Source organism: Ursus arctos, unplaced genomic scaffold (assembly GCF_023065955.2).
Source record: "Ursus arctos isolate Adak ecotype North America unplaced genomic scaffold, UrsArc2.0 scaffold_20, whole genome shotgun sequence".
Classification (NCBI taxonomy): domain Eukaryota; kingdom Metazoa; phylum Chordata; class Mammalia; order Carnivora; family Ursidae; genus Ursus; species Ursus arctos.
Genome location: NW_026622875.1, coordinates 51,555,031 through 51,580,669, shown reverse-complemented (window position 1 = coordinate 51,580,669; position 25,639 = coordinate 51,555,031). Strand labels below are relative to the sequence as shown.

Below are 25,639 nucleotides of genomic sequence, written 5' to 3'. Positions count from 1 at the left end.
CATTTTTTTAAACGATTTTTCTTCCACTTAAAAAGTCATTTCAAGGATAAATATAACCTGAAGTCAAGCTCAATTATATGCTGACCATGAATTATGAAAAGGGGAGGGGGTGGAAAAAAAAAGAAAAGGGAGGTGTGGGGGGGTGGATGAAATAGATAAGGAGATTAAGAGTACATGTATCATGGGGCGCCTGGGTGGCACAGTCGTTAAGCATCTGCCTTCGGCTCAGGGCACGATCCCAGCGTTCTGGGATCGAGCCCCACATCAGGCTCCTCCGCTAGGAGCCTGCTTCTTCCTATCCCACTACCCCTGCTTGTGTTCCCTCTCTCGCTGGCTGTCTCTGTCAAATAAATAAAATCTTAAAAAAAAAAAAAAAAGAGTACATGTACCGTGATAAGCACTGAGTAATGTAGAGAGAATTCTTGTTAACATTATGTTGTGCACCTAAAACTGATATAGCACCATATGTTATACCTGAATAAAATAAATAACATAAAAATAAATTAAATAGATCTCTTCTAAATGAAAAAAATAAAGCAGAGTACACCACTGTATATCACAAAGTAGTTTTTCCTTTACTCTGGATATGCTTAAAACTGTTGCACTGAACATGGATATATTTAATGTCTTACAGTTTTTCTTAACATGGTATCACTTATGTGAGGAACATTAAGTTTTGCTTTTTTCTCTTAAAAAACAGGGTCTTGTGTCTGGTCTCAAACAGATTTAATCTGTTCTTTCGTATCCTTCAAAGAATATAATAAATGGTAGATCTAAAATATAAGAAAAAACGTTTTAAATAAAACTAAAAGCAAGTAAGAATGCCTCTGAATCACTTGCTTGCTTTCCTGATACGTTATATTACATATGAGATGTCAGTATGAGAGTATTTACTTAATATATAGGATTTGTTCCCTTGATCCAAGATACTTCCAAAAGTCTTATCTCTAAAACCTTAAAAGGGGATTAAATACTGACGATTAGAGCCATTAAAACTAACAGAGCACGACACTACCTTCTTAATTCTACTGATGTTTACTGAGAGTTGCAGGCTACCATACCAGCCGCCTCCACTCTTCCTTCCATAGGACTTCCTACCCTTTTTGGTCCTCAGTCTTAACCATAAGTTCCTTATGGACAATAATCATCCACATGAAGGTTTTGCCTGGGAAACTACTTCACATCACTCCAGGGAAGCTGATGAAAGCCTTGCCCATTAGGCCAATGGTTTGTCCTTTGTGTGTATCCTGAGTCACCTTTCTGAATGCCTTGCTTACGTGATTTTAGAGGCCTGATGTGTATTTTCTATTTCAAATAAGGACATGCACGTGTTCAGGAAAACTTTTAGTTTCCTCATATTCGATTTGAACTTCATAATAAAACATGGGGAAGTGCATGACAACCAATCTGTCTGCCTCCCTCGGACACTTTATATTGAAAACTAGTAGCCATCCTCGCTCAGAAAAGATTTAGGCCCATTTAAATTTACCTCCAAATTCTTTAAAGCACTGAATCTGTGTAATCCTTTTTGACCTATAGTTTAAAAAAGAAGAAAAAGAAGAAGAAGAAGAAACAAAACGAAAACACAGGCCTCCTACCTCAGGGTCCTTCCTCCAAAAGGAATATTTATAATAATGCACTCTTAGATGTTTCTTCCTCCTGCCTTTAATATTGACTGAATTTGGTGACAGAAATAGGCAATACTCTCTCACTTAGCATGGAAGAACTTTAAGGTCTAATTTTCAATTAAATATATATGTGTGTATATGTATAGTCTCAGAATACTTTTTAAGAGTTTGCCCAATTCGATTTTGTATGGCTATGACACAAGGGACATGCAAATATTTTACAAAGTTTAAAAACTCTAAGGTATAATATCTTTTATTGAATAGTCCAAAAATCACACTAAACATTTAGACATAAGGAGAGACTGAAGTTCGCCTTTCCTATGCATTGCAGGTTAAGCACATGCTTGAAAGACAAACACTGTTAGTAAAGCTCTGTGCACTGGGGTTAACAGAACTTGTGAAACCACCATTACCCAACCCTTCTGCGTACAGATAGCATGCTTGGGCTGCAGAATGGGCCCTGATACCTTTAGTTCTTTAAGCCCTTGCATGTATCTCCCTTCTACATCCTGTATCTGGTCCTTAAGGTCATAGATATCCTGCAGGACATAGGAATGAACCATTGCATAAAACCATGCACAAACATATCTTAAGTCTCAAAGATTCAGATGAAAATGTAAACTACTTTCATATATTCCAGACTAAAAGCAGAGAAATAAAAGTACACAAGCATAACTGCCACTCCAAACCATGGAACAGAGCAAACAGGTCGGGGACAGTGGGGCTGGAGAAGGTGTTGAGTAACCAATCTAAAGTATTAAATATTTTCTTGACATTAACACGTGTTGAAACAGCATTAGCGGGGGAGAGGGTGTATATGGAAGAAAGCTATATAAATTATAACATTTTTAGCATATAATATTAAAAATTTTATAAATCAAATAATTTTTAACATAATGCTTCATCTAGAATTAGTAAAACATGTAGTAAATTAATTATAAGCAGCAAATTTTACTGACTCATGCAAAAGTTTTAAAAATTGTAATAAATGGATATGAACAAAGCTGTCTTTCAATGACTTGCTTACCAACCACAATTAATTTGGGAGAAAGAAAGTAAAGGGAAGGAAGTTAAACACTAACATTTTAAACATTATGTCAAATGAGAGATTTTATGTTGAGGATGCCATTTAAATGATGAGAAAAGAGCATCTGCTCCAAATGTTACCATAATCCTTAAAAGTAAAGCAGGTCAAATTTTAAATGGAAAATCCAGTTTCCCTTATACCTGACCCTGCTACACACAATCTATTCGGATGCTTGATTTAGTGAGAAAATAACTGTCACGGTTACTTTCCCTAAGTACCATTCTGCAATACAGACAGGATCAATTCTCCAAGGCCAGTTACAGACACTTTCTGTATTATACTTCCCCTGCCCTCTTCATTCCTCCTTAGTAGGTCTGTCTGTCTTCTGCTCATTGATTCATTCAACGGACACACATCGAAGGGCTATGAGGAGCCGAGTGTGAGGATACAAACTTCTCATTTCCTTCAAGGAAGTCATTCTCTTAAAGAAGCAATACAAGGAAACGGCAAGCACAAGCTAAGTTGTGAGGCTAGAGGGCCTTTGTCCTCCTGTGTTCTGTCCCACTGAAGGCAAGAGTTTATCTTACTCAACTCTGCACCACCACCACCACCACCCCCCCTGCCACCTATGCCTGGTACTTAGTAAGAGCTTGGTAAATACTAATACTTGCAAAGTCATGCCATGTCAGCCTGGGGCAGCTCTCCTTCTCGACTGCCACTGCCACTGCTGCAAACCTCTCTACCCTCTAACCACTGGCCCACTTTCACAGGCTGCCCATTTCATAAGCCGGACTCCTGTTCCTACCCACCTACAATGTGACTCAGTACCCCAGTCCCCACCTCCTCCTGTGTCAGCAGACAGGACCTCCACATTTGGCTCCCCTTCATCCGCACCCTAGCATTCCTCTCGCGCACTCAGGCACTCTGCTCCTCAATCACTCTCTCCTTCGCCTTCCTGTCATCTCTCTACTGGCTCAAGTCAAGCAATGAGAATAATAATCAAGCCTGCCTTTGTAAGAAAACAAAAACCTTCTCTTAACCTCCTGTCTCTCTCTGCTATTGACCAATCAACTCCAGTATCCTTCAGGATTCTCTTCAGAGCAAGTTTCCTGCATCTTCTTCCATCACAGTTTTGACTTCACTACTCAACCACAGGGTACTGTTCCCCTTGCCTCCAGTGCTTCCTCTGATCTGGGGTCACTCTTTAAGAATGCAAATCAGGTACTCTCACTCCCCTATTTAGTATCCCACAGTTGCCAGGGGAAGACCAAATGCCTTCTAGGCTCCCATACATGATGCTTTGTAGTCTGGCCCACGACTACTTCTCCGGTCATCCTCCTCACCTGCCTCTCCTCCTCACTTCTCATCCTACCCTCAGGCAACTGTACTATACAGAGAACCTTCTGGTTCTCTGAAGTTCTGAGAAAGCCTTTGCCCTTCAACTTTGACTGGTTCATTTGTATGCTTCCTTCATACCTTAGTTCAAAGTGTGTCTCCTCTGAAAAGCCTTTTGTTATCTCTTCTCCTAGTCCAACATAGCTGACACTTCTCTGAATTCCTTTAATAGCCCTATTCTGGCTACTACCTAGTATCACATGACCTGGTTTTACTGGTTCCTATCAGTTTGTCTTCCCTATGAAATAGTGAACTCCTGAAGTTCACAGTGTGTTTCACGGCCTAAAACTCTGGGACCAAGGAAGGGCTCAATAAATGTTGAATGAATGAATGAATGAATGAATCCAATTTTTATTACTACCCTTCCCCCATTGCTCACAAATAGTAGGTTCAGCAAATGGACATTTAAACATTTTGCAAGTCCTCATTTTTTAAATAAAAAAGTTAATAAGAATGGGGACTCAACCCAGGGGTTTCAAGTCAGGTATTTCTGTTATTCCAAATATCACTACACTTACAAAAATTGAGAGATAACTATATTCAAGCAGCCAAATAATACCATAATGGCTCAAAAGACCGACAATTCCTAGAGTCTGGTTCCCTGTATATCCACATATTTTCCATTTAAAATATGGCCAATTATTTCTGAACTACTTTTACATACATTAACAAGCTTTTTTGGCATCTGTAAATTAGCAGAACTCATTCCAATATCATCAAGTGTTCAGGAAAGAGAACAGAAAAAAGAATTAACTAATCTCCTTCCTTTCAGATCTGAGTCACATTCCTAAACTGTCTTTAACCATTTTTTTTAAAGAACTCATACTCCTTTTCTTTCTACTAAGTCACATTAAATGTTAAATAGTTCCAGTATACTAGACTACAAAGAAGCCAAAAACCGGTTTTTAAAAAGCAAACCAAAACTGCGGTTTACCCGCAATTCACTTAATGAGGTGTCTGGATCTACTAAGCTGCTGGTGTCTCCGCTCCCTCGTCTGGATGAGTTTCCACTCAGAGGGGTTGTTGCTGAGGCAGAATTCCGAGATGAAGGCTAGAGAAAGAGGAAGAGGACACATCTAAGTCTTGTTTCTTTCCAAATACGTTTGCTGTGGAAACCAAAAATGGGCCCAGGGTGGGGGTGTGGATGAGAAGATGTAGACAGTGTAGACTGCTATGGGAAGTGGGTATCCAGAAAAGGGTCCGGGCACACGGCGCGTAACTTTGTTCACTCCAACACTTTGTTGGAATCTAGAATTCATAATAACAAAGGAAATAGTTTGTGTGCAAGCTGTTTTCTAAGTTTATCTTTGCTATATTGTAAACAACACTGGGGTGAGCACATCAGATTAATTTAAAACAGTTCAGGACTTATAACTGGTACACTGATTAGCAGTCCTCCTCCTGAGTTCCTGAAGCCACTCCTTTAGAATCTTTTCTTTTTCTAATACTTTGATAAAGTTGGAAACAAAATTTACAGCTCAAGCAAATTGTGGATCACGATGAATTTAGACTGCTAGTCCTACAGTTAGTTTAAATGTGAGATTATGCTACTGGATTAATAAATGACACAGATCTATGCTGCCCAATACAGTAGCCATTAGCCACATGGGGCTACTGAACATTTGACACATGGCTAGTCCAAATTGAGATTTTATTTTTAATTGTAAAATACACACTAGATTTCAAAGGCTTTGTATGGAAAAAAAGAATGTAAAATATCTCATTAATAATTTTTCACATTGATTACATTGACATATTTGGGTTACATGAAATATATTATTTAAATAAATTTTACCTGTTTCTTTTTACGGTTTTAATGAGGCTACTAGAAAATTTAAACTTACATATATGTGGGGTACATCTGTGGCTTGCACTGTATCTCTATCAGACAGAACTGGTATATGTTTTTTGGATACAGCATGAAAGTAATCCTGATAATTTCCCAAAGATGACTTTCTAAAAATACTTCTAGAAGTTAGAGACTTTAACAGAAAACAACTCCTAGAAAGGAGTTATTTTACCTCAAAAATAATAATAATAATAATAATAATAATAATAATAACAACTACTAAGGGGGGGCGGGAAACCCTTGTCACCACCATTCCTAAAGACAGTTCATTTTCAGTGTTTAATGGCTTCTTCTCAGGACCAAATTCCAAGGAATGAAAATCGAAAGAGCAGCCAAAAGCTTAAGAAGTGACATTCAAGGAAATAAAATGCAGTGTCTTTTCTCTTCCCAGTGCTTCACATGATTCAACCTCACAGGAATTTGGGGGGTCAAGGACAGGAAATAGATGAAGAAAGGAAGAGTAGCTCCACCAGTTCAAATGTAGTAAAATAATGAAATAGCAGCAGAAATTAAGTTTAATTGACCTTGAGAATCTAATTCCCTTAGGAATTTATGTACTCACCCTTGTGTAATTTTCGGCATACTGTTTGTCAGATTTTTCATCCAACTAGAAAAGAACAGAGATAAAAATCAGGAAAGATGCTTAGCATGCTGGGGTTTTTTTTAGAGGAAAAAAAAAAGTGACCTCATTTGAGTTTTCCAAGTTCAACTCATGTTTGGAACCTAAAAGTAAACATATGGAAACTGAAATAAAAGTTAAGACACATAAGACAAAATGTCAAGAACTTTAATTCTTGTCCTAAAGATGACATGCAGTAAGCAAGCTGTCCTTATGCAGAAGTTTAGAACTTGTAGATTTTCTTTTCATGCTATTTGAAACATGTTAAAGAAAAAATATGTCAACTTGAATTCTGGCAATGCAAATGTTAACACACACATACACACACAAAAACTTGTACCCATCAAAAGGAAAAGACTGATAAAACCAAAAGCCAAAAAACTTTATTATCTAAACATTATTAGGACACAGGACACACAGATAAGACCAGTACACTTAGCCAAAAAAGTTCAAATTCTATTAAAACAAGTTAAATATATCATCAAAAAAGATTTCCCCCACAGCTCTTAAGGATTCAGTTCTTTGGCTTTTTTAAGCAACACATGCACATGTGTCAAAAATAAAAAAATCAAACAGCACAAAAGTGTACATGAAAGTAAGCCTCTCTCCCTACTGTACCACATCCAGACCTTCCAATTCTCCATCAAGGGCAACCAGCCCCCGAGTCTTTAACAAAAGTCTAAAGTAATGTCCCAAATACATTCTATATCTTCTTTTTCTCCTTACCAAGTTCCAGAGATTAAAGAAACTACCTCAGTTTTCTTCATGGCATTTATCACTCCCTGACCCCATGATATTTATTCATTTATTTACTGTCTGATCTCTTTCTCTTTAATGTAAGCTCTATGTCTACATGTTCATTTCTGTATTCCTAACATCATATAGCACCTGGGATAGGCAAATGAGTAAATGCATCATACCCCTGCTGTACTTACAGACTTATTTCATTTACTTTAACAACAGCAGTGTCCTATCATCTGGGCACACCGTAACTGAGTTATCCTACCTTCTGCGGATAGGATTAGTGTTTCTTTCATATAGGGAGGTACCTTATAGGTCGAATCCCAAACCCTGACCTTACAGCCGAGGAAAGAGAAATTCAGAGGTGAACGATTTTCCTGAAAGTTGAATAACTACTAAATGTCGGGGCTGAGTCCAGATCTCAGTTTTGTGAATCTTTAACCCTGTGTTCATATGATTTACCTGTATATACTCTTCCAATTAGCATTAGGGGGGAAAGATCACAGAGAGATTTAACTAAATGAAAATATACCCAGACTCCAACTCCTAGACCAACCCACCCTGCCCAATCTAGAAAAAAGATTTGAAAACTTTGCTCGGTTAATTATTAAAACACAAAATGCCATTATTTCTGGCTCTACTCAGATCACTTCACTCTAACTTCCTCATATTTGAAAGTTTTTCTGTTCTTTTTCATTGCCCATATTTATCATGTTCATTTCTTCCTCTCAGTGTTTATATAATAAAAACTGTTTATAATAAAATGTGTTTACTTTATTAGAAGTACTGTATCAGTAATATAAACACTATCTTAGACTTTGATCTCTTTTTGCCACTTTTTACTGTAATACTCTTAAAAAGGAATTGATTTTAGTTAACGTTGATTTTTTTAATCGCATAAAAACAAGCAATTACAGTAGTTTTTAATACTGGCAATTATTATCATGGAAAGGAATAACCTTCCATCACACTCATACTAGTAAAACACATTGCCTGATACTTAGAGTGTTATTCTTCAGAATCAAAGAAATACTGTATCTGAAAAACTGCCATATTTTCCTCAGAGTATCTCCCAACTCTCTTCTATTAATGAGTTAAAGAGAAAAACAAGCAACATTCAGAAACACTCTTCTAGGTCTATCTGAAATCTTGGCTCATACTCCCCCTCACAAAAATGACCCCCAAATCCACCTATTTTTTTAACCGTCAACTTGGAATGATCTTACATTTCAGAGGCTGCATCATTGAACTAGTCCATCGCAATGTTGATTCTATTGCTTTCACTGTCTTCTGACAGATCCCAACTGTCGCAACCCCAACTGATCGTGCGCCAAACCTCAGGGATCGTTAAGGCAGCAAAAAGTGCCAAGAGCCGCCATGCCGCAGTCCAGTCATTTGGGCTGCAGTGACTTGGCCAGAGACTCCAGTTCTCCTTCTCAGATTGTGCTATATTATGTGCCGTCTTCCACTCAGATAAAAAGCTCCTTGAAACCTGGTGCTCTAAAAGTCTCAGTGCTCTCTCTAGCAGCCAGGAGCTCTACACAACTTTTCTGTAATGACATAGTAATGTTCATAATGATGACCTAGAGTCTGCCAGATCCTGAAAAGGCTTCTAAATGGAATAAAATTAATCGTGTTTAATATATTAAGGTATAAAATAGGGAAAGGTTGGTAAAAGGATACAAGCTTTCAGCTATAAGATGCAAAACATGGTGACTACAGCTGATAAAAAAAACTATAAATAACAATGGAAAAATGAATATGTACTAATAAGATTAGTAAGTGAGAAATCAGAAAACAAAGGCTGTAAATACTATATGGTCACAATTCTTTAAAACATGCAAATTAAACCGAGATAGAAAAAAATACTACAAGTAAATCAAATTGCTAAAAAAGAAAGTTGTTAATAAAAAAGATTAAAAAAACCCAAAACCCAAAACAAAAAAAAGCACTAAGCAAAGCTTCCTCCCTCTCCCAAATATGGCCCTCAGGACTTACTCATTAATGTTAACTGTAGCTTACTATTCTCAAAAAGTTTCAAGTAAATATCATGTCATTGTACCCTTAAATAATTAAACAGGTAATTTTCCAAACAAGAAAAGGGTTTTTGATAGCTGGAACCTGGAAGTCAGCTAACAAGCTTGCAGTATTTCATATTCGTATTAATGTGAACAGAAGAGCAAGGGCATCTAGGTGGCTCAGTCGGTTAAGTGTTGGACTCTTAATTCCAGCTCTCAGGTTATCATCTCAGGGTGCTGAGATAGAGTCCCATATCCAGCTCCCTGCTCAGTGGGGAGTCTGCTGGAGATTCTCTCTCCCTCTCCCTCCCCCTCCCCCTTTTGTCCCCTGCTAGCCCAGGAAAAAAGGAAAGAAGAGCACATGGTAGCAGACTTTTATTTCAGTTTAGATGCTTAAAAGTTCAAAAGTAGTATTTTCTTAAAGAATTTTAAATTACCAACTAGTAAACAAAATCTTAAATATAATCTTTTCCACATTTCAGTAATAAATGCCTTTGCCTTATTTAGGTCTGGGACATCTGAAAATGCTTTGCTCTTGACACTAGAGATTATAGATTGTTTCTCTTTAAATCTAAACTCCTTTAATATTTATTGAAATTAGAACATGTGAGAAATATTTCCTAGAATACATATCTTGTCAAATCCTTCAAACTCCTTGTTTCTTCTTAAAAGAAACATGTTTATTTATTCTCTGGTTAAAAGGCCCTTTGAACTTCATTTCAGCATATGGCTACTTAGTTTGACAGATAATTTTACCTTACTAAAATGGTAAAATACATTTGAATCTTTTTGAATAGAAATAGAGAATTCTAGTTGCAAATATATTTTGATACCGTCATTTAAAAGAGTTGTTTAGAAGGGCACCTCGGTGGCTCAGTTGATTAAGCATCCGGACTCTTAATTTCAGCTCAGGTCATGATCTCAGGATCTTGAGATCAAGCCCCAGGTCAGGCTCTACATTGAGCATGGAGCCTGCTTAAAATTCTCTCTCCCTTTCCCTCTCCCCCTTCCCCATCCCCCCTTGTGTACTCTCTCTCTCTCTCTCTCTCAAAAGAAAAATAAAAAAGATTTTTAAAAAGAGTTGTTTAGAAATAAAGACTTGTATCTTGTTCTAATTATGTTTTTTTTTTTTTTTCTTAAAAGGATATCAGAGATTTGAGGGCACCTGGGTGGCTCAGTCAGTTAAGCATCTGCCTTCAGCTCAGGTCATGATCCCAGAGTCCTAGCATCAAGTCCCACATCGGGCTTCCTGCTCAGCGGGGAATCTGCTTCCCCCTCTCCCTTCACCCCTCCCCCCTGCTCGTGGTCTCTCTCTCTCTCTCTCTCTCACGCTCTCTCTCTCTCAAATAAATAAAATCTTTTTTAAAATTAAAAAAAAGAATATCAGAGATTTGATATAATTGAACTATGCATATCTGATGTGTATAACTTTCAGCATGCAGCACACATTTTGTCAACTGTATCAGTAAATCTAATGTAATATATATGATCAGAAGGTAAAGGTATTCATATTAAGGCATTTGAATAAACTTATTTTTTAAGTTATAAAATTATAGTCAAACAAAATATTTATAGTGTTGTTTAATGTAGTTATTGGAGTCTAATCCTTTAACTTCTAATTTTATATATGGATGTGATAATACACATCAAAAATTCTGTTTGATGGACAAAGACAAAAAAAAAACAACAACCAGAAAACTGAAGACTGATTCCCTAACCACAGAAGGGAAGGGATCAATTAATTCTAATAATCTCCTAAAGCAAAAATGGCTGATTCCGTTCAGAAATGGTCTTATTAACAATTAGTAAAATGAAAGTTAGCACATTTACATGCTTTTCCCCAGCCTGACTGATGGGACAAAGGAACAATGCAGAAGAAAAGACCAGAGGCTAGAGCAATCATAAATACTATATAATGAGTCTCGCCAAATCAGGGCCTTGCACCCTTTTTCAGCACTCCTAGCTCAGATGTTATAAATGGAGCAGACTGTACACAATGGGGAAGCCTGAAAGTGTCTTTTCAAATTTTGAATTCATTGTCAGCATTTTAAAATCAGGATATTTCACATAAAAATGCACATTTCCTAGCTTATTATATCAAAAAGTGGTGTGTGGGGGGGGGAATCTTACCGTCAAGTCCACTTTTCATTTGTCTACAATAAGCTGTATAGTTACCCTTTAGAAGAAATAATATTAGAGAAAATTCTTGCTCTAGAGAGGGGAACAGCAAATTTTTAGGCTTTGCTAAAAGGCAAAATTAAGGATATCGTATAGGTACTTAGATAATCATGAAAAAAATATATAAAAACCATTAGCTCAGAGGCTATAAAATAAGAGGGTGCTGGCCAGATTTGCCAACCACTGCTCTGGAGAATCTTTTATGTTATAAGGTGTACAGCATGATGATTTGATATAATAACACATATATATCAAATTGTCACATAATATGCCTTAAATATGTATAATTTTTATTTAAAAATATGTAAATAAACCAAAATAACTACCTGGGTAAAGAAAAGAGTTATATTAAATTAGTAGAAGCAGGGAGAGTTTTTTTTTTTAAACTATCAAGCTTTTCACTTCTGTGTAGTTACTAAAATAAATTGCCAAGAAATACATGTAAGGGGGACATAACCACCATCACAAATGAAAGGCTAATAGAATTCAAAGTTTTTAAGAAAAAACGGTGTATACAATAAATTAAATGGTTTATATCTATAAAAAAAAAAGTAAGTTGCTAAGCAAATCAATAAAATGAGCAGTATTTCAGAGGAAAGAATTGGGAGCCAATCTTGCAACTTGGCGTGCAGAGATTCCTTGATCTGACAGAGGGCAAGACAGGGCTGCTATACAGCCAGGTTTGAGACCCAACAATCTGGAATATTTAAGGCCCACACTTAAAATTATTTTCCAGGATTAAAGTTATTCAAAAATAGCTACTTATTTTTTTTTTTAAAGATTTTATTTATGAGAGCGAGAGACAGAGATAGCGACAGAGAGCGCAAGCAGGGAGGAGAGGGAGAAGCAGGCTCACTGCGCAGCAGGAAACCCGACACGGGGCTTGACCCCAGGACCCCGAGATCATGACCCGAGCCGAAGGCAGATGCTTAACCGACTGAGCCACCCAGGCACCCCAAAAATAGCTATTTAAATACAACCAGCAATGTGCCAAATATAAATAACATCTCTTCATTCAAAAACAAACTTTTTGGTTAGGGAACACTGCCTCTCATCTGCTTCAAAGCGCTTGAAAATCAGACAGCACTGGTCGATGGGCAAAACAAAACTAATCCCAGCACTGGAGAGGAGGTGTCAAAGAGAAAATGAGGCTATTGGATCAGGCAGGGAGGTATCTGCTGGTTGGGGTTCCTTCCTTAAGACAAATGCCTCGAGGCATCTCTACTGGACAATCTTTCCTAAATTCAGTTCCCAATGAATGTGAAAGCAATGGATAGGCATTTCTTCAAAATAATGCCATAGAGCAAATGTTTAAAATCTATTCAGATTCTTCCCAGTTATCATAAATTAGTGACATTTTACAAAGTAATATCTTCTATTGTTCGACCTTCAAAGTCTGTCTAGTACTTTATATATTCACCAAAATAAAAAGGGAAGAAAACTTTTAAGAATGATCTGGAATATCTAAATACAGGCTAGGTATTAGAGGTTTTAAGGAATTATTTTTAATTTTATTAGGTATGATAATGGTAGAGTGAATATGAAAAAGAAATTCTCAATTAGAGATGCATACTGAACCACTGGAAAATGGCATGGATTTGCTTTAAAATAATTCAGGAAAAAAAAAGGAAAAGGGAAGAAAGCGATGAAGCAAAACTGGCAAAACACTGGTAGTTGTTGAAGCTGCTAATGGGTTCTACAGGGGAAAATGTTCACAGAAAAGTTTTTTTAAAAAATCAGAGCATATTAATATACATATTCCAAAACAAAATAAATAACTGTACTTTATGTTACCATATTCCAATAAAAATTAAGGCAGTAAATTAAGTTCCTAACTTTCAAATAGCTAATGTATTAGCCGTTAGTCACAAGCCTGAGACACCACAACGACCCCCATGCAATACACTCACACTGGTCAAATCGGGGATGCTGACGTCATCCACCTCAGAGACTATGCTCCCCCTACGATTGGAGCGACTAAAATAATCGGCAGTAGAAACCTTTCAATCAGAAAAAATGAAATGCTTTAAAGGTTAAGAAAAGAGAGGAAAAGGATAAGAACATTGGCATATGAGGGAAAAAATACTGTTTTGGTGCTTGATAAAGTGTCATGCAATGAGGCAACTACTGCAATGAACCTAGTCAAAAAAGTAGAAAAGAAATGTAAAGGGGTTCCCAAAGGAAATCACGGCTCCCTAAAGCAAGCTTTTGTGCACCTTAACTCGAGTTGTGTACTAGAGATCATTTACTGCCGAGGGCCAGAAAAGGCTCTGGTGTTTAGCACACGCATCATCCTCACTAGGGCAGTATTTACCTAAAGCCTCTACCATATTTCAAAAATTTGTAGTTCATTACAGCTATCGACTCTGTTAAGCACATGTGTGCTCAATGAGGCATTCTTCGCAGGGTATTTACTGCACCTTTTGCCCAATTTTTACACTTGCCTCTTTTTCATATTCCTCAAGACCAGGAACTGTGGGACAAAACAATGGAAGAACTACAGTGGCCCCTTTCTGGTTCCCCAAACTCAGTCTTTTCCCATCTGAGACTTTGTCACTGGCCTAGAAAGCTCTCCACCCCCCCCCCCTTTCAGGCAGCTAGCTCCTCCCATTTCAAGTCACAGCTCAAAAGTCACTTCCCTTGGGGAAGCCTTCTCTAACATGCATCTCTCAATGTTCCTTGTCCTATCACCTGTTTTACCCTTCACAATTACTGGGGTTACTTCTCTTTTCTTCCTTTGTTAACTTGTTTATTTTCTATTTCTTTCACCAGGATATAAGCTCCATGAAGTCAGAAATCTGGTCTGTCTAGCTTACCACATTACTCCCAACACTTAATACAGTGCCTCACATATAATAGGTACTCCATAAACATTTGTTGAATTAATAAATAAGGAGTATTTTTTTACCTCACTCATCAGCTTTCCTTACTCAGCTCTGTCTGATTGATTACCTTGCTTAAAAACTCTTCCCCTCCAGGAAGGGAATCTGGAAGGCCATCCACAGAGACACAGAAGGCTTACAAGTGTGAAGTTTTGCTAAGGGCTAATGCAGTCAAGCAACAGTGTATTTATTCATAGTAATAATAATACAACTTAGATTTACATATACCTAATATTTTACTGGTTCCTATTGTCTCAAGAATTTTGTAGTTATTCTCCATATAGTAATTCATTGAATGCATATATTAAGCCTACCCACAAAGACCGTCATTAACATCCCCATTACAAATTAACTGCCATTAACACAACTAACAGTTTGTAGAAGTGGCTCAAACCCAGGCATCATTACTTTAAAGTCCCCGCCTGTCCTTCCACTCCATCATTTTGCAAGGTACTTTCAGGGGTCCTGCCTTGTTTTTTCCTCCTTCAGCTGTGAGTATGAGCATTAACTGGCTCACCAATGGACCACAATTGCCTTAATTAGATCACTGCATTCTTGGCAACAAATCTCACAAACATTCAGTGTTCTCCTTTTCTATGAAAGCTTCCGGTTTACAATCTTTCACAAAACACGGCTCTTTACTAGCTTTAGGCTGACATATCATCCTTAATGTAATTTTCAAATCAATTCTTAAATATAGCAAAAATGCTATCAGCTCTCTGAAAAACTTCCAGCATCATCAAAATAATCTGAAATTACATAATTTGTCTTTTGACCTGGCTATTTGTTGCCTCTACAGTTATTATACTAGTTGAATTTTTAACCAGAATTTTTGACCAGAATTTCTAAATTTTGCCATCAAAGACTCTAAAAAGTTCACAGGTCTTAAAAGATGTATAGACTATAGGGGTGCCTGGCTGGCTTAGCTGGTTGAGTGTCTGCCTTCGGCTCAGGTCGTGATCCCGGAGTCTCGGGATGGAGCCCCACAGCGGGCTCCTTGCTCAGCAGGGAGTCTGCTTCTCCCTCTCCCTCTGCCCCTCCCCACTGCTTGTGTGCGCTCTCTCTCTTTCTCTGTGTCAAATAAATAAAATCTTAAAAAAAAAAAAGATGTATGGACTATAAACAGTACATCTTAAATACATAGTGAAGAAAGCAACTGATCGCAACATGATTTGTAATCCATAGTCAGGAGTTTTATGCGAAGTGGAGCATTCATTTTGCTGGAGAAACTTTTTTGTTTCTGGTGAATTGTGCACATAAATGCATATGCATAAAACAGCAACAAAGAATAAAAAGTGAAAATCTTTCAAATACACAAAGACAAGCACATAAAAGGTGTGAAGAGGCAAGTTATTGATGAAAGCTTCCATAGCCCACAGAGAATACATATTCACAGGAACACATTTTTGAAGGCAAATTATTCATATAAACTAAATTTGAGGAAAATGTTCATTTTTGTCAAATGCAAATTTCACTTTCCAGTAGATTTCATGGGATCACACATAGGGGCAATTTAAAAACTTATCGTATGTGTTTGCATGCAAACCACGCTCACCACACTGTCCCTTCGCCCACGACTGGAGCGACCAGAAGACGCAATGCTTGCAGTGTCATCGTCAGGAAACTACAGATATTAAAAGCAGATAATGACAAACATGTGATTTCACTACGGGTCTTACCTGGCTGTAAGCACATTAGGTAAGGTTGGGGAAAGCATGCAATTACTCTACATGGGCATGTAATTGGCACCATCTATTGTGCACCATAGAATAGAAAAGTGGCTTCAAAGTATAATAAACTATCACTGAAAACTAAACGATATTTCCAAAAAAGCACACAGAATACTACTTTATCTTTTATTTAAATTACAGAAAGAGGACAGGAGTGGAGGGCTAGGGCATAAATAGACCAACCAAAACCAGCTAGGGATTTCATGCTTTTTAAATCGCTAGGCCCTTTGGGATCCCATCGGGGGGGGGGGGGGGGTGTCAATAAGTATACTTAATGCTTAAGTTTGGGAGAGAAAATACAAGAATATCTTCAAGTGAAATAAGTCAAAGACAGAATTTCCTACCAGCAAAGACACTGAAATGATGATTCTTATTTTCCTTTATTCATTCCTATGCAATGGGTGGAGATATTTCTAACATCACCCTACAGTTTTCTTCCTGTTTCACGAGCAGCAGAAGACTCATCTTCTGTGTGTCTAGGTTACCTCTATTCTGACATCACTGAGGAACCATGCTGGCATCACCAAGATAATAACTCTGAACCCAACTTGCGAATGAAATAACATGTAGCCAGCACACAAGGACAAGGTTCTACACTTGCTTGAAAATATATTACCATAATTTTGTTTGCAAGGGGCCATCACATTGGTACATTAAAAATGCTACCAGGCCCAAGAACTGCCAAGTGGAATTTTATTACGGAGTGAGGTAAAAGTAAACTTCCTACTTATATCAAAAAGCCTTCATCTCCTTAAACATTCCTACGTACATTTTTGTTAAGTATAGGAGTGGAATTCTTGAGAAGTGCTGCTTGGAAATGGCAGAACAGAGCCCAACATGTATGTAAAAGAAAACCCATACAGCTCCCCTATTCCACTCCACAAAGCAATCTGTATTTACCATTAAGAAATTGCTTTAATAATTTCTCCTATTTTGACACTGTCAAGAATAACAAAGTAGCTCCTAAAGTCATCATTTGCCATTGGAAATGTAAATTAGCATAGTCTTTTTGGTGGGCAATATGGCAATATGCATAATTTAAATGTATATACTCTTTGGCCCCCATCATTTAATGAGTAGCAATTTATCTTACACGAAATCTACTCATAAGTACACAAAAATATACTTGTATATGAAAGTCCATTATGCAAGTGTTTGCTGTAGCAAAAATCTAGCAACTTAAATGTCCATTGATAGGGAGTGGGAAATACAAGCTTCCAGCTATGTAATAAGATTAAGTGGCAAGGATAAAAGCTACAGCATAGAGAATATAGTCAATGGTATTGTAATCATATTGTATGGTGACAGATGGGAGCTATACTTGTGGCAAGCACAGCATAACGTATAAACTCGTCAAATCATGTTGTACACCTGAAACTAATGTAACCTTGTGTGTCAACTGTACTTCAATTTAAAAACAAAAAACAAAAACAATACCTACCAAAAAAATTAACATATCCAAGAAATCCTCAAAAAGAAATGTACAACCCATGCACTAGTGGGATAATACATTGCCATTAAAAAGAATGTGCTGACATAAAACTATCTCCAAAACACATTCAACAGAAAAGGGGACATAAGGCAAGAGTCAGGGGACTTCTACTCTGCACTTTCCTTAAGCTAATACTACTTTTATAACTTAAAAAAATGTTTTAATATTCCAGAAAGATTAGGTGATTAGACTTGTCCCAGCTTTGTCTTTTATGTAAACAACTTTTAAAAGCTGACTTGTTTTATTACTTCTTCTTTCACTCCCTTGATTGAAGTGCTGGCAAGCAAGTGAAACGGCTCAATGCAGGCAGCAGAGATGGAAAGGAGAAACATAAGATAATCAACCCGTTTAGTGAAATATCACCACTGAAGAGATAAGAAGTTCACATAAACGACAATACAAATTTTTTTAAAACTTCTAATGGCACTGGCTCCAGACTCATTTTAGAAATTATGTGCTAAGTCACATTCACGCAGACCAGCAATTAGGACAAATTAGTATACCTGAGTCTGTGTACTGAAGCAAAATGATAAACCATGCACAAGAGAGTGAAACACACATCTTTAACATTCTGAATCGTGAGTACAGATTAAGGAAACAACCCAAAGTATCTACAAAGCATGCAAAGAAACCAGACAGCTCACCACAGGACTGCTTCGGGTCGAACTTGTTCTTGATGAGTAATAACTGTATTCAGATGGCTATAAAGTTGCCAAGAAGAAAGGTTTTACAATAATGGCTAGCTCCTTTTCCTGCTGGGGGAATACATTTGTGACCCTGGACCTAAGTGGTCACTGGCTCCCGGGGTGAAGGTGACTGGAACTCCACCTCCCTTCCAACCCTCCAGATCCAGCAGCCCTCAGCTGGAGGGTGAGGAGGGGAAGGGCATGCCCTGAGAAGCACTGCTCCCATCCTCTTCCTCAGGGACTAAAGAGCAGGAAAAGAGGTTTCTCCACCTATATTCCCTTCAACTGTGAGCCATGATTTCTGGCAGGCAGTTCCTCACAACTTGGGTCAGAGTCACAACTGGCTAGCTCATGGGTCATACCTTATAGAGCAACTGCAGGTCAGATTAAATGACTTTTTCTTTGTAAGTAAACTGTGCCCACCTACACACACCCTCCTCACCACCTCCCCCTGGTTAGACTTACAGTTCGAGACCCATAAGGATTATATAATCCACCATCATACAATGATACCTAAAAAACAGAGGAAATACCACTCATCTATTTATTCAGGCACCAAAGTTGTTTTGAAAATGTCACAACTTCTTCGTAGTACTCAGTTCCAAAAAGTGTTGTGTGTGTCAGGTGAGAACACTCACTGATATGCGTAAAGTCCTACATCAGTCCCAAAACTTCAAACTCACACTTCATTTAAAAAGCACCATTACAGTATTTCTTTTCATCACCATGTTATGAAACTAGGAGAAGGAACATTTATGAATTTATTCTCTCAAAAGAAGGAACTGAGCAGAAAAGTGAGGGACACAAAGCACTTTGCCCATTGGCACAATAAAATGAAACTACAAAGCCTCAAGTTGCCAGTCTACTCGAACAGGCCACAGCACAACAAAGCAACAGCCTGAAAGCAACCAGCTCACAACTCACACATTACAGAGAGCTATGGCGCACGTTACACAGAGATATGGTTTTTGCTTCCAAGTCAGCTTGCTTTATTAGAGCCTAGTATTAACATGGCCAAGGCCACAGCTGTCCCAAAGAAAAATATGACATCTATGCATGGGCAACCATCTCACAAAAGTATACAAGTGTAGTGGAGCCCATGCAAGTTTGTCTTCTCTACAGGAAGACAACTGTAAGCAAGGGCCTACCAACAGCCAGCAGTAGGGCTGTTTTGTTTCTTACTACCATAAAGTTTTACATTTTAAGCACTGGCAGCACATTCTGCAGTGTACATAGCATTAAAGCCATGTGTCCTTGACTATTCTGGAGGAAAGCTGTCAAGCCAGGGTCAGCACCATGACAGTGGCTCCACCAGAAGTGCATACATTGGAAGAGAAAAATACAAACCAGACTGGTACTTCTCAGCAGACCAGAATTTGCAGTAGAGGAGGCCTATGAAAAAAGCGCATGATTTAACCCAAAGAAAAGCAACTGGTAGCTCTGAAGGCAACACACTTCTCAGAAAGTACTAACCCTGGTACTCTTTGATGTCGCCAGAGGGTCACTACACAGGGAAGAAGACTGTTAAGAAACAAAAACAAAACAGAACAAGATAATTCAGCAAAACAAAAGGAGACTTGGTTTCTCCATCATGAGAACAGAAGCCGTGTTTATTCTACATTCCATAATTCATTAGCAATTCCTGAGTGCTTAAGGTAGTTAAGTAACACATAAGGTGAGAAAAACTAAGCCATTAGAAATCTTTTTGAATATGCATTTCAAGGGATAAGAGAAACACCTGGAATAGTTTTCTATAAACATGTTTAAGTCCTACTGGGCTTTCAATAGTAATGGTAGGAGATGGGGTGGCAGCCTAAGAGAACACTCAAGAAAAGAGGGCCACAGCGCAGTGAGTGTGGAGGACAGCAGCCACACCCGGATCACCAGCAGGTCCTGAGACACTTTCTGAGATCTCACGGCAGACTCCTGATGAGCTTGGCCTGATTACTGAGGAAAAGGTAAATGAGCTCCAAGTTACCACTACAAAAACTCTTTTCCAAATAGATTAGAAACCCTGTATTTCAAAACAAGCCATGGACTAAGTGTCTTAATTTAATCAGAAAAAACCTACTGGTCACAAAGAATCCAAGGCACTAACAACGCACTGCATTTTTAAAAATGGAATTAAATCTTTCTTTTTCTGATGTCATTTGAAAATAATTTTCAGCTCTTTTTTCCAAGCCCATCAGACAAGACAAATAAGAATATCTAAGTTGTGTGCAGGTTTTGACAACTGAATTATTTTATATGTACTATGTGCCACATATTTCTGTTTTAAATGTATAATGTGCCAAATGTCTTGAAAAAACAAGGATTCTAACATTAAACAAATAATTATATTCTTCTCATCCCATTTAAATTTTTACATGTAAGCTTTTATTAAAAGGCCATCCACCATGATGTATAGTGATGCCTACAACTTATTCTGAAATACATCCCCCCCAAAAGATGGATCAGTGGATGGATAGACGGACAGACATTAATATGATAAAGGAAATGTAGTAAAATATTAATTGTAGAATCTAAGTAGTAGGCACGTGGGTGGTTAATATACAATTCTTTGAATATTTTTGTGTGTTAAATACTTTTCATTTTAAAAAACTGGGGAAAATGGTACTCATTTACAAATGTGGTGGTTCAATAGTTCACATCATGTAAAGATACACAGACTCTACGAATTCAGTTACCACAAACTAGTGTACACACAGCCACTCACAGATTAGTTCTAACTAGTCAAAATGCAAAACCAGGGGTTAGAAGTACATTAAAGTTGGATAAAACACACAAAGCCAACAAGCTTGAGACAAACCCGAGTGTAGGCAGAGGTGGGTTTGCTATGTCTAAGACTGCTATAATTTCTCTGGTCAAAGTAGAGGCCACTCTGCAAAAAGTAAAATTAAACACATTTTTCTTAGGTTAAACGTTGTTGACAATACACAAAGGCAAACTCTGATACTGACAAACCCCCCTCTCCTCCAAAACAATGACTTTAAAGCATTGAATCGCATTAAGTAAAAGTCAAAATAACAATTATCTCAAGTCTCCAAAAAAAGACTAATATTAAAGGTTAACTGTATTCAAACCAAGTCATTACTAACTTTTTCGCTTTAAAAACATGAGCATAGGGGCGCCTGGGTGGCACAGCGGTTAAGCGTCTGCCTTCGGCTCAGGGCGTGATCCCGGCGTTATGGGATCGAGCCCCACGTCAGGCTCCTCCGCTATGAGCCTGCTTCTTCCTCTCCCACTCCCCCTGCTTATGTTCCCTCTCTCGCTGGCTGTCTCTATCTCTGTCGAATAAATAAATAAAATCTTAAAAAAAATAAAATAAAATAAAATAAAAAAAATAAAAATAAAAACATGAGCATAAACCCTCAGTCAAAATGGAATGGAAATAATAAATGATTTACTCTCATGTCATACTTAGTAACAGCCTTGAAAAATCCAAAACAACTATTACCACTTTTATAATCCACTTGGCAATGCCACAGAAAATAGTAAAGGCTTTTTCTTCAAACTTCTCGTAGTCCCTCCCATTATTTGTCAAAATAAAATGATCCAGGGGCACCTGGGTGGCACAGCGGTTAAGCGTCTGCCTTCAGCTCAGGGCGTGATCCCAGCGTTATGGGATCGAGCCCCACATCAGGCTACTCCGCTATGAGCCTGCTTCTTCCTCTCCCACTCCCCCTGCTTGTGTTCCCTCTCTAGCTGGCTGTCTCTATCCTGTCGAATAAATAAATAAAATCTTTAAAATAAATAAATAAATAAATAAATAAATAAATAAATAAATAAATAAAATGATCCGATTAAATTACCAAAAACACAGTGCCAGTGTGTACTAAACAGGTTTGGCCTAAAACATCTATGGCAGGTTCATTTTCAATATGCTGCACAGAACAAGTCATTATACAGATGGTGGTTACCTGGCGAAGAGAACATCATCTATGTAATTCCCTAACTTATCCAGCCATCTTTTACACTCAGAATTAAGGAAATGTAAGCAAGCCCTGACTGAAAGACTCCTCCTGCACTGCGGACACTGCAATGGGCCGGGGGCGGGGGGGGGGGGGATCCCTACTCCCACTGAGCCCTGCCACGCCCAGCCTTGCCTCCCCACACCACACCCTCAACAAGGCACCAGGACTAACCTCTCCCCAGAGCTCTCAATGCTTCACCCTCCAGGGCTTCTCACTAATATCCTCTCCATTATATTCCCTCCTACCTGCCAAAGCCTACTGATCCTCTCTCACCCCACCAAAGATCAGAGCCCCTTACACAGAAACCAGGTAACAGGGAGTTTGGGACTGATTCTCCTGCCAGTACTGTGGCAGCCTAACAGGAAGAAGTGTTCCTAATAATCCAAATGGGCATTCTGGACACATTTTTCCCCCACAGAAATGTTTAGCAAGGTGGCTGGAATGGAGCAGTATTAGTTCTATAGTTTAATGACATGCTAGGTTAAAGAGTTTCCTGCAAGATAACATGGGAACTCTGCTAACACATACTTCATTGTTTCTACCAGAAAATTCATTCCACCTTCCCAAAATTTAACCTACAAACTAAAAAACTCTCAGAATGAAACCTATTTGTGAGTTTGGCACTGCCTATAATACCACAACTAAATCAAATTTCTAAAATAAGGATACAAATCTCACTAAACCTGGGTGCCTGGGTGGCTCAGTCAGTTAAGTGTCTGCCTTCAGCTCAGGTCATGATCGTAGGGTCCTGGAATCAGTCAGCACTGGGCTCACTGCTTGGCAGGGAGTCTGCTTCTCCCTCTGCCCCTCCCCCTGCTCATGCTCTCTCTCTCTCTCTCAAAAATAACTAAACAAAAAAATCTTTAAAAACAAAAACAAAAACAAAAACCTCACTAAACTGATTCTTTAAGTATATTCCAAAGGACAGTTCATAACTGAAAATAGATGATTAATGAACTTCTTGTATTGACTTGCTATTAAATCCTGTAAGTGAAAACAAAATTACTTCTAAATAAGATTGTGATAAATCATGTTTCAGTATGTTATCAAATTTCAATAATGCCAAAGGCACACACCAAAGCAGTCATAATTCTTAAGTTCCCTAAAAGTAATCAGTGAATTTTACAGCAGCACAAGACAGTGGGACATGAGACAGAACACAACTAACCAGTGGGTCTTTATGAGAACCAGAAGACCTCTTCTTCATTCCATAAGAGTGACTGTAAGAATGATTCTGGAAGTAAACATTTGAAGTTAACTTTCACGATCACATAGTGAAGTTTAAAAAATAACTTAATAAACTTTGTCTTAAAATCATACACAGAAAGATGCACATGAGATACAGAGTAGTCCCCATGGGATCTATTTCCCAGCTGTTAGTAAATGACTCATGGCACTTGGCTGACTAGCTAAGAGATAGAGTACCTCTACGCATCTGCATTCCTCCTCACTTCCCCCTATGCCGTCCGTCTCACATACAGCCAGCTAAAAAAGATGTAATTAGGACTCAGAGCCAGGCAGGGCATTTGTAAGGATGCTCACCCCACATCTTATTTGAGTCCTTTCTACCTTCTTTATAAAGGTATGGGTGACAAGAGGGTCCACCTCCTTCTAGGTCTTTCTTATAGCAAAAGGCCAAAAGGCAATCTTTTGGAATCAATCAAAACAAAACTGAGAGAGAAAGAACATGGCATTGCTTTGCCCAAGAAAATACTCCTGACCCAAGTTAGTGGTCCCACAGCACATGCTGCTCGGGAGGAAAATAGCCAAGATGATATGAACTGCCCCTTGTAGCAAAAGCATTACCAGACATTGACCTTGCACACAGGTCCTCTGAAGACAGCACCGTCTCAATACATAACTTCTCCCAGGAGTGCAAAGCCAAGTGTATACGAGGGCATAAAGGACAGAAATACTACTATATAGGTCATTAGGCAGACAAGAAACCCAACCTAGCTATGCACTGCTCACCTGAAATGAGGAGGTGCAGATAGAAATATCCCACTTCTTAGCAGTCTGCTCTAGGCAAATCACCTGACATATGCACAGCTAGATTCTGAATCCATCCACTCATTTTTTTGTGAATATGCATATCCTTCCTTTTATACATTACCCTGAACATTTTAAGAGATGACTACACTGTCTAGAAACTCAGGCAATCTACTGACATAATATTAACCCAAGGAAAACACGCTGTAACTAAACTTCTTTAGCTAAAATGATATACCTAAAAACCCAGCCAATCAAGCAAAAATGAGCAGGCGTAATGCTGTTTCAGGTATCACCTGTCACTGCTGGCTGTTTCCTGTTTAGCAACTGCACACCCGCTGGCTTGTGACACATAAAAAGAAACACAGCAGGGCCTGTAGGTCAATGGGTATCAAACACTGCCAGAAACATGACTTCCAGGCAATGCATATGTGTCATTTGAGGTGCTTATCACTTTAAGAAAAACTACTACCAATCTTAGTCCTGAATAAGGAAGCAAATCATTTTTATCTGATCCTGAAATTCTAAAAGAAAAAATTATTCAAATGTTAAATTATGCCACAATCGCAAAACAACAGTTTTTGCATTGTTGGCCATACTCTTTCCCCAAAACGTAATAACAAACCTGTGACAGTTAGTCATAATCTGTGATTAGCATGATCAGGCATTTATAAAGTAAAACTACATTTAACACAAAGTCATGCACTACATACTAATGATGAAAGTCTTGACGATCTATCCTTGACAGCATCATACTGGATTTCAGAAAAAGTTGAAAGTTGATTGTATTCCCAAAATTAGAAATATAAAGAGGAAAAAAGCAACATTTGCAAAGTTATTAAAAATCCAAACTGGAATTTAAATAAAAACAATTTTTAAAAATCCAGCACTACCTTAAAAGTCAAAAACTATTATACACAAAGGCTGTTACATTTGAATTAAAGAATCTTCTTCCTCACACCCACACTTCCCTAGTGTAAGTGATTGCTAAACTTCACGTACGTGTAAAGCTGCATGTTCCCTTTCAAACATAGAATTCCTAGTCAATGCTGCTGAGATGATTCAACCTCGGTATACTTTAGCACAAAACATCCACAGGGAGCCTTTACATGCAGAATTAAGCATTTTGAAATTAAAAAGATGTTTTACTTTCTATTATTGTGACTGTTACCATCATTTCCCATTGTTTGAAACATGGCAAAAGCAAGGCATGGACAATGAAGCGAGAGCACATAACTAACATAATCAGGATTGCAAACAAAAAAAAAAACAAACAAAAAAAACCAATTCCAGCATCAAAATGTGGAAGTCCCCTTCGATCTGCCTGTGGACATACAGCTGAAAACCTTCCTTTCTCAAGAGCTTCCCTATTAAAAACACTGAACAAAACTGGAAACTTAGTCGAAGCAAAGTGCGGAATATGTACACTAT

General features: G+C 38.1%; 1 protein-coding gene across 24 annotated transcripts in view; it reads right to left on the bottom strand.

Moving 5' to 3' along the window:
* LRRFIP2 (LRR binding FLII interacting protein 2) overlaps positions 1–25,639 on the bottom strand; it is a 105,217-nt gene that overhangs the window by 30,356 nt on the left and 49,222 nt on the right. For 10 of the 24 annotated variants that reach the window (XM_044383289.3, XM_057316054.1, XM_044383293.3 and 7 more), the window contains 12 exons: positions 24,922–24,963; positions 23,388–23,453; positions 21,055–21,126; positions 19,719–19,766; positions 19,593–19,637; positions 18,711–18,758; positions 18,204–18,260; positions 15,893–15,961; positions 13,366–13,455; positions 6,462–6,506; positions 4,985–5,101; positions 2,096–2,167 (listed from right to left, as the gene is read on the bottom strand). In XM_044383289.3, coding sequence (XP_044239224.1) covers positions 2,096–2,167; positions 4,985–5,101; positions 6,462–6,506; positions 13,366–13,455; positions 15,893–15,961; positions 18,204–18,260; positions 18,711–18,758; positions 19,593–19,637; positions 19,719–19,766; positions 21,055–21,126; positions 23,388–23,453; positions 24,922–24,963 — 771 coding nt within the window. The remainder of the gene's footprint in view (positions 1–2,095; positions 2,168–4,984; positions 5,102–6,461; positions 6,507–13,365; positions 13,456–15,892; positions 15,962–18,203; positions 18,261–18,710; positions 18,759–19,592; positions 19,638–19,718; positions 19,767–21,054; positions 21,127–23,387; positions 23,454–24,921; positions 24,964–25,639) is intronic. The other 14 variants (XM_044383294.3, XM_026496710.4, XM_057316062.1 and 11 more) reach the window with 7 other exon arrangements.